This window comes from Coregonus lavaretus, assembly GCF_964263955.1.
Source record: "Coregonus lavaretus genome assembly, contig: HAP1_SCAFFOLD_47, whole genome shotgun sequence".
In the NCBI taxonomy this organism is placed as follows: Eukaryota; Metazoa; Chordata; class Actinopteri; order Salmoniformes; family Salmonidae; genus Coregonus; species Coregonus lavaretus.
Window position 1 is genome coordinate 3,617,447 of NW_028161510.1, and position 13,929 is coordinate 3,631,375.

Below are 13,929 nucleotides of genomic sequence, written 5' to 3' on the forward strand. Positions count from 1 at the left end.
TAAAAAATATAAATTGTTGTGCAATAAATCCAGAACCTACAAAAAGTTAGTCCTGTCCCCTAGTCCAAAATAAATGCTTCTCTAGCTCCCCTGATTTGGTCCTCCCCACAGGTTCACTAGCTCCCCTGATTTGTTCCTCCCCACAGGTTCACTAGCTCCCCTGATTTGGTCCTCCCCACAGGTTCACTAGCTCCCCTGATTTGGTCCTCCCCACCGGTTCACTAGCTCCCCTGATTTGGTCCTCCCCACCGGTTCACTAGCTCCCCTGATTTGGTCCTCCCCACCGGTTCACTAGCTCCCCTGATTTGGTCCTCCCCACCGGTTCACTAGCTCCCCTGATTTGGTCCTCCCCACAGGTTCACTAGCTCCCCTGATTTGGTCCTCCCCACGGGTTCACTAGCTCCCCTGATTTGGTCCTCCCCACGGGTTCACTAGCTCCCCTGATTTGGCCCGGTGGACCCTGTGTCTGAGACTGACCCCCTCCAGCTGAGCTGGGCCCATTTTCTTGCCAATTACACTGTTGTGGTTGCCTAGGCACCCGCGGCTTGGTAGGACAATTCCTTCTCATATGCCCTGATTGATTGCACCCCCCCAGCAGACATCTGGTCTTCTTGGTCCACCCCTCTGGTGTGTTTGATGCTGTGGTTGGCACCATTGATTCTTGTGTCTCTCTTCATTATTCTTGTTTTGCCGCTGTCCAGGAGACTGTTGTGTGGACACATTCACTAATGGTGAGGTAGTAGATCTTTGGCCTTGCTGCTGAGGCGGTGTCTGTTGACCGTCATCTTAGGTCGTCTAATTTATTTTCAAATGATTGAACGTTGGCTAATAGGATTGATGGAAGAGGCAGTTTACTCGCTCGCCGTCGGATCCTTCCAAGGCACCCCGACCTACGTCCACGATATCTCCGTCTCTTTCAACATTTCTAGCATGTCTTTCAATGGGTAACAGAGTTGACGTGTTGATGCTTGACCTGCTCAGTTTTATACCACAAAACACCAGAAAAGAACCAGAATGTTCCAGAACCAGAACCAGCCAAAAAGAGTAGAACTAGCTCACCTGCTTTTACAGTTTGACTATTAGATGTTCAACGTTAATATATATATTGTTGAGGAATAGTTTCACCATATTAAAACGAGAGTTCAGTTCACATAACAGGGTTGAACTTAAAATGAGGGACATCATTTTTCATGTGATTAGATTAATCACATCTCACATTAAATAAATTATCTTCAGAAATTATTTTTTTTTAAAGCGACAAAATAACTATTAAATCAGGTTTCCATCCAACCATTTCAAGCGGCTGAATTACCTGACAGGGCTGATGGAACCAGGGCTGATGGAACCAGGGCTGATGGAAACAGGGCTGATGGAAACAGGAAATGTGGGTACAATTTCATAAATGTCAATTTAAATCATTTCGACAGATTTATTTAATTTTCCATGTGGTCTATATTAAAGGGCACTTCATTTAATATAACAGGCTTTTATCATGCAATATTGGTGCACAATTTCTAAGTAAAATATCAAAGGGACGCAAAAGGCCCTCTTTTCAAGGAATGACCCTTGTATCCAATCAATCAAAGTTACCAAAAAATGTAAAATCAAATTTACCAAAAAATTCAAATAAACGTAAATAATCTGATGATTTTAGCGATGTCTGGAGATGAAAACAACTAGAAGTAAAGTAGGCCTCTCTCTGACGCTAAGAAGGTCGGTCCTGGTCCTCGAACGGGAGACCAGATTACCTGGAAGTGGTGTTGGGGGCAGGTCGGTCCTGGTCCTCTGATGGGAGACCAGATGACCTGGAAGTGGTGTTGGGGGCAGGTCGGTCCTGGTCCTCGGATGGGAGACCAGATGACCTGGAAGTGGTGTTGGGGGCAGGTCGGTCCTGGTCCTCGGATGGGAGACCAGATGACCTGGAAGTGGTGTTGGGGGCAGGTCGGTCCTGGTCCTCTGATGGGAGACCAGATGACCTGGAAGTGGTGTTGGGGGCAGGTCGGTCCTGGTCCTCGGATGGGAGACCAGATGACCTGGAAGTGGTGTTGGGGGCAGGTCGGTCCTGGTCCTCTGATGGGAGACCAGATTACCTGGAAGTGGTGTTGGGGCAGGTCGGTCCTGGTCCTCGGATGGGAGACCAGATGACCTGGAAGTGGTGTTGGGGGCATGCTTTCCTCTGCTCTATGGAGATCCCAATGCTTCAGGGCAGTGAAGGGGACCTTGCCCTGCAAAGGGTGCCGTCTTTTGGATAAGACGTTAAAACAAGTGTCCTGACTCGCTGTGGTCATTATAAATCCCACTTACCGTAAGAGTAGGGTGGGTGCTACACATTGGTGGTGGAAGAGATGAGTTTCCCCCCCTTAATATGTAAAGGTATTTGAACACCTACTGTTTAATATGTAAAGGACTTTGAACATCTGTTTAATATGTAATTATAATGGTGCCGGAGAAGATGGCTGCCGTTTTACAGCCCTCTAACCAATTGTACTATTATGTGTGTTTTTCCGCGTTATTTGTAATTTATTTTGTACATAATGTTTCTGCCATCGTCTCTTATAACCAAAAAGAGCTTCTGGATATCAGGACAGCGATTACTCACCTCGTATTGGACAAAGATTTTTTCTTCAACGAGGCGGCCGCGAAGGATATCCTACAGACACCCGACAAGGCCCAAATCCCCGTCATTCGCGTGAGGAAGAGACGGAGATATCGTGGACGTAGGTCGGGGTGCCTTGTAAGGATCCGACGGCGAGCGAGTAAACTGCCTCTTCTATCAATCCTATTAGCCAATCTTCAATCATTTGAGAATAAATTGGATGACCTAAGATTACGGTTATCCTACCAACAGGACATTAAAAACTGTAATATCTTATGTTTCACCGAGTCGTGGCTGAACGTCGACATGGACAACATACAGCTAGCGGGCTATACGCTACATCGGCAGGATAGAACGGCTGACTCCGGTAAGACAAGGGGTGGCGGTCTGTGTATATTTGTAAACAACAGCTGGTGCACAAAATCAAATACTAAGGAAGTCTCGAGGTTTTGCTCGCCTGAGGTAGAGTATCTTATGATAAGCTGTAGACCACACTATTTACCAAGAGAGTTTTCATCTATATTTTTCATAGCTGTCTATTTACCACCACAAACCAATGCTGGCATTAAGATTGCACTGAATGAGCTGTATAAGGCCATAAGTGAACAGGAAAATGCTCATCCAGAGGCAGCGCTCCTAGTGGCCGGGGACTTTAATGCAGGGAAACTTACATCCATTCTACCTAATTTCTACCAGCATGTTAAATGTGCAACCAGAGGAAAAAAAACTCTAGACCACCTTTACTCCACACACAGAGACGCATACAAAGCTCTCCCTCGCCCTCCATTTGGCAAATTTGACCATAACTCTATCCTCCTGATTCCTGCTTATAAGCAAAAACTAAAGCAGGAAGCACCAGTGACTCGGTTAATAAAAAAAGTGGTCAGATGACGCAGATGCTAAGCTACAGGACTGTTTTGCTAGCACAGACTGGAACATGTTCCGGGATTCTTCAGATAGCATTGAGAAGTATACCACCTCAGTCACCGGCTTCATCAATAAGTGCATCGATGATGTCGTCCCCACAGTGACCGTACGTACATACCCCAACCAGAAGCCATGGAATGCAACCAACAGCAACGGCCAATGGAAAGAGTGGATACACAGATCTTACGCCTACAAACAAACAGATTTTTCCAGCAAATGTATTTTTGAAATATTGCGAAATACTTTCTAGCTGCTGCCTGCTGTTCTTTGACAGCCACAACTCAACCAATCAGCAGTTTGACAGCCACAACTCAACCAATCAGCAGTTTGACAGCCACAACTCAACCAATCAGCAGTTTGACAGCCACAACTCAACCAATCAGCAGTTTGACAGCCACAACTCAACCAATCAGCAGTTTGACAGCCACAACTCAACCAATCAGCAGTTTGACAGCCACAACTCAACCAATCAGCAGTTTGACAGCCACAACTCAACCAATCAGCAGTTTGACAGCCACAACTCAACCAATCAGCAGTTTGACAGCCACAACTCAATAATCAGCAGTTTGACAGCCACAACTCAACCAATCAGCAGTTTGACAGCCACAACTCAACCAATCAGCAGTTTGACAGCCACAACTCAACCAATCAGCAGTTTGACAGCCACAACTCAACCAATCAGCAGTTTGACAGCCACAACTCAACCAATCAGCAGTTTGACAGCCACAACTCAACAATCAGCAGTTTTACATTTGCTGCCCAATTGCGGGATTCCCGACTGTAGACTAAGTGTTCATAATGTTCCAAAACACAATCTACAGCAATTTTTTAAAATAAGATATGGATCCTCTGTGGCTAAATTATGCTGGTGTAGTATTTTCAATGATTTAATTTATTTATAGAGACAGGAGCAATCATATAACTTGGCAAATGTATTTCAGTTAATCACCCCTTCCTGCAGGGGGGCTGTGTTTTCTCCCATGCACTGCGCTCTCCCCAAGGCCAAATAATCACCCCTTCCTGCAGGGCTGTGTTTTCCTCCATGCACTGTGCTCTCCCCAAGGCCAAATAATCACCCCTTCCTGCAGGGCTGTGTTTTCTCCCATGCACTGTGCTCTCCCCAAGGCCAAATAATCACCCCTTCCTGCAGGGCTGTGTTTTCCTCCATGCACTGTGCTCTCCACAAGGCCAAATAAATTAATCACCCCTTCTTATTATTCATTCCATGGCTTGTGGTCAGTAACCCCATATGAGGTTGTTGTGTCGGTAGGCCTACTGTTACAATAACATTTACAATCATCTTAATCACCCCTTCTTATTATTCATTCCATGGCTTGTGGTCAGTAACCCCATATGAGGTTGTTGTGTAGGTAGGCCTACTGTTACAATAACATCTGCAATCATCTATCAGTCTACAATTACAAGAATACATTCATTAAGTAAATGAAGCCAATAGTGGTTTCAGCTATATTATTAGTATTATAACGATGTAGGCCTTCTGACCTTTAAAAACAATACCAACATATGTCAAATGACTTGAATAGCCTGAGGTGTACAAACCGAGTGGCGCAGTGGTCTAAGGCACTGCATCGCAGTGCTAGCTGTGCCACCATAGATCCTGGTTAGAATCCAGGCTCTGTCGTAGCTGGCCGCGACTGGGAGACCCCATGGGGCGGCGCACAATTGGCCCAGCCTCGTCCAGGGTAGTGGAGGGAATGGCCGGCAGGGATGTGGGTTTGTTTCCCACTGGGGGCCAGTATTAAAATGAAAACATATATGCGTTCACTAACTGTAAGTCGCTCTGGATGAGAGCGTCTGCTAAATGACTAAAATGTAAATGTATTCGCATCAGCAGGCTAAGTGACATCAGAAAAGTATTGGAAAGATCAGGTAGGCTATAGGCTTAAAGTGTGTGTGTGTGACTGTAAGTCGCTTTGGATAAAAGCGTCTGCTAAATGGCATATTATTTTATGATAATGACGCTGTCCCAAAACGGTGCTGGAATTATCTGTTGTCTACATTGATTATAACCAGTGGTGTAGTGCATTTACACAATGGTTACTAAGCCATCATTTCTGAATGAAAGTTGGTACCGACATGAAGCCTATTGCATAAAATTATTTTAGAATATAAATCCAAAATTGGGAAATGTTCTATTTTTAAAATACTAAAAACAGCAAATTAGGCCGTCATCACTGTCAATCGTGAATTATAATTATTCATGTTTTACAGGAGAAACGTCCATGCTGCATGCATTGAACACCATTTGATCCCAATCAGTTTCACGGAAATATTCATTTCGATTTTCTTGAATGGTGTAAGGGTGGCTAACCGGCCTAACTAATCGAATTTTAGAGCAAACGGAGTTAAACACAACCACAACAAACAAAAAAAGAAACATTTCAGCACAATCATCCTAAATGGTCCTAAATTGGCCTGACATGATCTCTTATAGTCGGTTTGTTATGTAGATGACTAATGAATCAGACACCATTAGCTCTGCTGTGCACCAGCGCAGTGCTACACCCCTGATTAGAACGCTTGGATGACTTCCGGAGTTTCATGTCGGCCTAATCACGGCTCTGTTAATTAGGTGGCGCATTCAGTTGACTAATATTTTTTCTTACACCATTGCAGCAGCACAAAAGACTCGGGGCTAAAGCCCGAAAGCCAGGTCCTGGTGACATCCATGATTTCAAAACCTACTGTTAATATGGAGAGGGATTCAACACCTACTGTTTAATGTGGAGAGGGATTTGAAAACCTACTGTTTAATATGGAGAGGGATTCAACACCTACTGTTTAATATGTAAAGGATTTTGAACACCTACTGTTTAATATGGAGAGGGTATTGAACACCTACTGTTTAATATGTAAAGGGCTTTGAATACCTACTTTTTAATATGAAATGGGATTCAACATCTACTGTTTAATATGGAGAGGGATTTGAACACCTACTGTTTAATATGTAAAGGGTTTGAACGCCTACTGTTTAATATGGAGAGGGATTAGAAAACCTACTATTTAATATGGAGAGGGATTTGAAAACCTAATGTTTAATATGTAAAGGGTTTTGAACACCTACTGTTTAATATGTAAAGGGTTTGAACACCTAATGTTTAATATGAAATGGGATTCAACACCTACTGTTTAATATGGAGAGGGATTTGAACACCTACTGTTTAATATGTAAAGGGTTTGAACACCTACTGTTTAATATGGAGAGGGATTTGAAAACCGAATGTTTAATATGTAAAGGGTTTTGAACACCTACTGTTTAATATGTAAAGGGTTTGAACACCTACTGTTTAATATGAAATGGGATTCAACACCTACTGTTTAATATGGAGAGGGATTTGAACACCTACTGTTTAATATGTAAAGGGTTTGAACACCTACTGTTTAATATGGAGAGGGATTAGAAAACCTACTATTTAATATGGAGAGGGATTTGAAAACCTAATGTTTAATATGTAAAGTGTTTTGAACACCTACTGTTTAATATGTAAAGGGTTTGAACACCTACTGTTTAATATGGAGAGGGATTCAACACCTACTGTTTATTATGGAGAGGGATTTGAAAACCTACTGTTTAATATGGAGAGGGTTCAACACCTACTGTTTAACATGGAGAGGGATTCAACACCTACTGTTTAATATGGAGAGGAGTTCAACACCTACTGTTTAATATGGAGAGGGATTCAACACCTACTATTTAATATGGAGAGGTATCAACACCTACTGTTCAATATGGAGAGGGATTCAACACCTACTATTTAATATGTAAATGTATTTTTAACACCTACTGTTTAATATGTAAATGCATGAAACACCTACTGTTAAATATGTAAAGGATTTGAACACCTACTGTTTAATATGTAAAGGGTTTGAACACCTACTGTTTCATATGTAAATGCATTTGAGCACCTACTGTTTAATATGTAAAGATTTGGACACCTACAGTTTAATATGTAAAGGGTTCGAACACCTACTGTTTAATATGTAAAAAGTTTTGAACACCAAACTGTTTAAAATGTAATGGTTTGAGCACCTACTGTTTAATTAGTAAAGTGCATTGAACATCTGCTGTAGGTGGAAAGGTGCTATATAAATTCAATACATTATTATCTTTGAGTAAGGTCTATTATTTAAAATGTAATTTCATGTAACATAAACAAAACCACAAATTCTCAGTCAAGAACATGAGACAGAACATAGCTTCTCAAGTCTCTTGTGTCTTTTCAGGTCCCCTGATCGGGAAAATGTCTTTTCACACTGGGAACATTGGAAAGGGCTTTCTCTTGTGTGTATTCTCTCATGCCTTTTCAGGCCCCATAACTGGGTAAAACTCTTTGTGCAATGGGAACAGTGGTAGGGCTTCGCTCCTGTGTGTGTCTTCTCATGCGCTTTCAGATGCCATGGTTGGGTAAAACTCTTTCCACACTGGGAACATTGGAAAGGCTTCTCTCCTGTGTGTGTTCTCTCATGCCTTTTCAGGTCCCCTGAACGGGTAAAACTCTTTCCACACTGGGAACATTGGAAAGGCTTTTCTCCTGAGTGTGTCCTCTCATGCTCTTTTAGGTTCCATAACTCTGTAAAACTCTTTACACACAGGGAGCAGTGGTAAGACTTTTCTCCTGTGTGTATTTTCTTATGCTCCTTCAGACTCCCTAACCACTTAAAACTCCTTCCACACTGGGAGCATTGGTAGGGCTTTTCTCCTGTGTGTGTCCTCTCATGTTCATTCAGCCTCCCTATCCACCTAAAACTCTTTCCACACTGAGAGCATTGATGAGGCTTCTCTCCTGTATGTATTTTATCATGATCCTTCAGATTCCCTAACCACTTAAAACTCCTTTCACACTGAGAGCAGTGGTAAGGCTTCTCTATTGTGTGTGTTCTCTCGTGAGTTTTCAGGCCCCCTAACCGGGTAAAACTCTTTCCACATTGGGAGCAGTGGTATGGCTTTTCTCCTGTGTGTGTTCTCTCATGTGATTGTAGGTGTTCTAACCTTCTAAAACGCTTTCCACACTGGGAGCAGTGGTAAGACTTTTCTCCTGTGTGCGTTCTCTCATGTGATTTTAGGTGTTCTAACCTTCTAAAACTCTTTCCACACTCGGAGCAGTGGTAAGACTTTTCTCCTGTGTGTGTTCTCTCCTGTAATTGTAGGTGTTCTAACCTTCTAAAACTCTTTCCACACTGGGAACATTGGAAGGGCTTTTCTCCTGTGTGCGTTCTATCATGCTCTTTCAGCTTCCATAACCACTTAAAACTCTTATTACACTGGGAGCAGTGGTGTTGTTTTGCTGGTTTGGACGTCTCTGGGTCTGGTTCCCCTGAAGGACTCTTCCCGCTGTCGGAGTGAGAGTCTGGTCTCTCTCCTGCTAAAGACAGAGTATATAATTAGACACTAAAATGACCTAAATGAAACCTCCACATGATAAAACTGTCTTCCTATGAGGTTTAATCCAGACTAGGGAGTTCAATTTTCACAACATTTCATCATTAAAGAAAAACTTGTGGCCATCATAATAATACTAAGAATGATAATAATGAAGAGCTTCAAATCTAACCTCTAACCTCTAGCTCTCTCATGGAATATCATGTTTATAGGCTGATCAGAGCTCTATAATAATAGATCATGTCATGTTTATAGGCTGAGCAGAGCTCTATAATAATAGATAATATGTTATAGGCTGATCAGACCTCTATAATAATAATAGATAATGTCATGTTTATAGGCTGATCAAAGCTCTATAATAATAGATAATATGTTATAGGCTGATCAGACCTCTATAATAATAATAGATAATGTCATGTTTATAGGCTGATCAGAGCTCTATAATAATTGATAATGTCATGTTTATAGGCTGATCAGACCTCTATAATAATAATAGATAATGTCATGTTTATAGGCTGAGCAGAGCTCTATAATAATAGATAATGTCATGTTTATAGGCTGATCAGAGCTCTATAATAATAGATAATGTCATGTTTATAGGCTGAGCAGAGCTCTATAATAATAGATAATGTCATGTTTATAGGCTGAGCAGAGCTCTATAATAATAGATCATGTCATGTTTATAGGCTGAGCAGAGCTCTATAATAATAGATAATGTCATGTTTATAGGCTGATCAGAGCTCTATAATAATAGATAATGTCATGTTTATAGGCTGAGCAGAGCTCTATAATAATAGATAATGTCATGTTTATAGGCTGAGCAGAGCTCTATAATAATAGATCATGTCATGTTTATAGGCTGAGCAGAGCTCTATAATAATAGATAATGTCATGTTTATAGGCTGAGCAGAGCTCTATAATAATAGATCATGTCATGTTTATAGGCTGATCAGAGCTCTATAATAATAGATAATGTCATGTTTATAGGCTGAGCAGAGCTCTATAATAATAGAACATGTTTATAGGCTGAGCAGAGCTCTATAATAATAGATCATGTCATGTTTATAGGCTGAGCAGAGCTCTATAATAATAGATAATATCATGTTTATAGGCTGATCAGAGCTCTATAATAATAGATAATGTCATGTTTATAGGCTGATCAGAGCTCTATAATAATAGATAATGTCATGTTTATAGGCTGAGCAGAGCTCTATAATAATAGATAATGTCATGTTTATAGGCTGAGCAGAGCTCTATAATAATAGATAATGTCATGTTTTTAGGCTGAGCAGAGCTCTATAATAATAGATAATAAGAACTATTTCACTCAGTGTAATTGGATGCATTTTATCTATCGTTAATAAAGTTTTGTTGGTGTCCCACTCTTTAATGGTGTAGTAGATGTCTCACTGAGTGCCGCTTGAACAATTCCTAGATGATTAAAAACAATATATTCCAGCGGGTTGCGTTCGAGTTGTAAGGCTAAAGCAGACGACTGCAGACAAAAGTCAACTAATTAAAGTTGGGGAGGCGCACATTGCGACAGCCAAAAGTGGGACGCTGTAGTGGTTTCCAACAGCAAGGCTTAGATCACAGGGGTTAAAGCATCCCATGACTGAAATGTTTCAATCGATCTCAGATGGATTGTCTGGGGCCAAGTTAACCTCCCCTGTCATGTAACAAAGTCATGACCGTCATGCTTTCATGTGTACATGTATTTAACTGCGAGTTTGACCAATTCCAGTCCCCTTGCTTAGGGGGGGTCTGGGTCCTCCCTCCCCATGGATAACTTTTAGATAGAATGACTGAGAAGCTCAGTTCTGGTTACTTTTTAAAAGGACATTTTACTCCAAACTTTAGGTAAATAAACTTATGTTGACACCATCTAAAATATAATTTCCACCTCCAGAAATGAGCACAGTAACATATTGGTAAAAATTACATTACAGTTATTTGAACATTCATACAGCCCAGGGGTACACACGTCTTACCCTACAAGGTCCCCTTGCTTAGGGGGTCTGGGTCCTCCCTAGGATAACTTTTAGATAGAAGGACTGACTCGACCATTCATACAGGCCAGGGGTACACACCTCTTACCCTACAAGGTCCCCTTGCTCAGGGGGTCTGGGTCCTCCCTAGGATAACTTTTAGATAGAAGGACTGACTCGACCATTCATACAGCCCAGGGGTACACACCTCTTACCCTACAAGGTCCGGAGACTGATTGTTATGTTCTGCCTGATAATGGGTGTGGGGCGGCAGGTAGCTTAGTGGTTAAGAGCGTTGTGCCAGTAACCGAAAGGTCGCTGGTTCTAATCCCGGAGCCGACTAGGTGAAAAATCTGTCGATGTGCCCTTGAGCAAGGCGCTTAACCCTAATTGCTCCTGTAAGTCGCTCTGGATAAGAGCGTCTGCTAAATGACTAATTATTTATAATTAATCAGTGGTGCAAAAAGTACCCAACTATCATACTTGAGTAAAAGTAAAAGATACCTTAATAGAAAATGACTCGAGTAAAAGTGAAAGTCAACTAGTAAAATACTTATTGAGTAAAAGTATTTTAGTTTTAAATATACTTAAGTATCAAAAGGTAATGTACTTGCAAAAATATACTTGAGTGTAAAAAGTGAAAGTATAAATCATTTCAAATTGCTTATATGAAGCAAACCAGAAGGCAATTTTATTTTAAAATTTTTTATTTACAGATAACCAGGAGCACACTACAACACGCAGACGCCATTTACAAATGAAGCATGTGTTTAGTGATTCCACCAGTTATGGAACGCCGTGTTTGAGTCTTTGCGTGTCAAAAAAGATACACGTCGAATAACACTATTTGACGCTTCGAATAAGCTTTTAATTTGACACGTCAATGAACACAATTCTATTATAGAATGCTGTGTGTTCTGAATTTGCACGTGCAAGCCAAGTGCCACCATTACGATCACTGTCGAAGCAGTACAATACTGCGTTGGTAATAAAGCATTGCTTGTTCGACCGAATGGGAAAACGTCTGTGTGAGCATTTGAAATTAGATCAGGATCAAACGACCAGGATCAAAAAATGTTAGCTAGCCACTTGTTGTTCTCCTATTGAAATAACTAGCTAGCCACTTGTTGTTCTCCTACTGAAATAACTAGCCAGCCACTTGTTGTTCTCCTATTGAAATAACTAGCTAGCCACTTGATGTTCTCCTATTGAAATAACTAGCTAGCCACTTGTTGTTCTCCTACTGAAATAACTAGCTAGCCACTTGTTGTTCTCCTATTGAAATAACTAGCTAGCCACTTGTTGTTCTCCTACTGAAATAACTAACTAGCCACTTGTTGTTCTCCTATTGAAATAACTAGCTAGCCACTTGTTGTTCTCCTACTGAAATAACTAGCTAGCCACTTGTTGTTCTCTTATTGAAATAACTAGCTAGCCACTTGTTCTCCTATTGAAATAACTAGCTAGCTAGCTACTTTACCCTGTTGCCCAAAACTAACGTTATAAGCAGCCAGCTAGCTTCATCTGGCTAGTATGGCTTGACCGGGTTTTGTGTTGTGAAGCTAGCCACAATAAGGATTAGCCACAATAGTGGAATTTGCGTTTCACCTTCAAAATAAAAGTCCGTTATCAGACTCCAGAACATCCAGGTTGTATTGTTTTTTCCCTCTGGAATAGTGTTCAATACACGTAGTAGGGTGACTGGCACAATAAATGTGGCTCAATTCGCAGTGGTTTCAGAGTCTCGCAATAAGAGCTAATGTTCTCTGGGTGTCACTGAGTAGACCGATACCCCCACGTCATTGATCCACAATCCATAGGTAAGGCAGTGAAATAGGCTTGCCCCCTCCAATGCAATTCTAAAGTCTAATACATCCAGTGTGATTTCAACAGATTTATCAAATTAACAAATTATGGTATTTTGTTGAATTTACAGTGCGGGAAAAAAGTATTTAGTTAGCCACCAATTGTGCAAGTTCTCCCACTTAAAAAGATGAGGCCTGTAATTTTCATCATAGGTACACGTCAACTATGACAGACAAAATGAGAAAAAAAATCCAGAAAATCACATTGTAGGATTTTTAATGAATTTATTTGCAAATTATGGTGGAAAATAAGTATTTGGTCAATAACAAAAGTTTCTCAATACTTCGTTATATACCCTTTGTTGGCAATGACACAGGTCAAACGTTTTCTGTAAGTCTTCACAAGGTTTTCACACACTGTTGCTGGTATTTTGGCCCATTCCTCCATGCAGATCTCCTCTAGAGCAGTGATGTTTTGGGGCTGTCGCTGGGCAACACGGACTTTCAACTCCCTCCAAAGATTTTCTATGGGGTTGAGATCTGGAGACTGGCTAGGCCACTCCAGGACCTTGAAATGCTTCTTACGAAGCCACTCCTTCGTTGCCCGGGCGGTGTGTTTGGGATCATTGTCATGCTGAAAGACCCAGCCACGTTTCATCTTCAAGGTTTTCACTCAAAATCTCACGATACATGGCCCCATTCATTCTTTCCTTTACACGGATCAGTCGTCCTGGTCCCTTTGCAGAAAAACAGCCCCAAAGCATGATGTTTCCACCCCCATGCTTCACAGTAGGTATGGTGTTCTTTGGATGCAACTCAGCATTCTTTGTCCTCTAAACACGACGAGTTGAGTTTTTACCAAAAAGTTCTATTTTGGTTTCATCTGACCATATGACATTCTCCCAATCCTCTTCTGGATAATCCAAATGCACTCTAGCAAACTTCAGACGGGCCTGGACATGTACTGGCTTAAGTAGGGGGACACGTCTGGCACTGCAGGATTTGAGTCCCTGGCGACGTAGTGCGTTACTGATGGTAGGCTTTGTTACTTTGGTCCCAGCTCTCTGCAGGTCATTCACTAGGTCCCCCTGTGTGGTTCTGGGATTTTTGCTCACCGTTCTTGTGATCATTTCGACCCCATGGGGTGAGATCTTGCGTGGCGCCCCAGATCGAGGGAGATTATCAGTGGTCTTGTATGTCTTCTATTTCCTA

The 13,929-nt window shown here is 41.5% G+C and overlaps 1 protein-coding gene across 1 annotated transcript in view; it reads right to left on the bottom strand.

Annotated features, from left to right (window-relative positions):
* Nucleotides 1–2,168, bottom strand: part of LOC311120532 (uncharacterized protein) — a gene marked incomplete at its 5' end in the record, with an annotated part of 43,687 nt that extends 41,519 nt beyond the window's left edge. The window contains one exon of the mRNA XM_084195116.1: nt 1,749–2,168. Coding sequence (XP_084051242.1) covers nt 1,749–2,168 — 420 coding nt within the window. The remainder of the gene's footprint in view (nt 1–1,748) is intronic.
* Nucleotides 2,169–13,929: the final 11,761 nt, after the last annotated feature.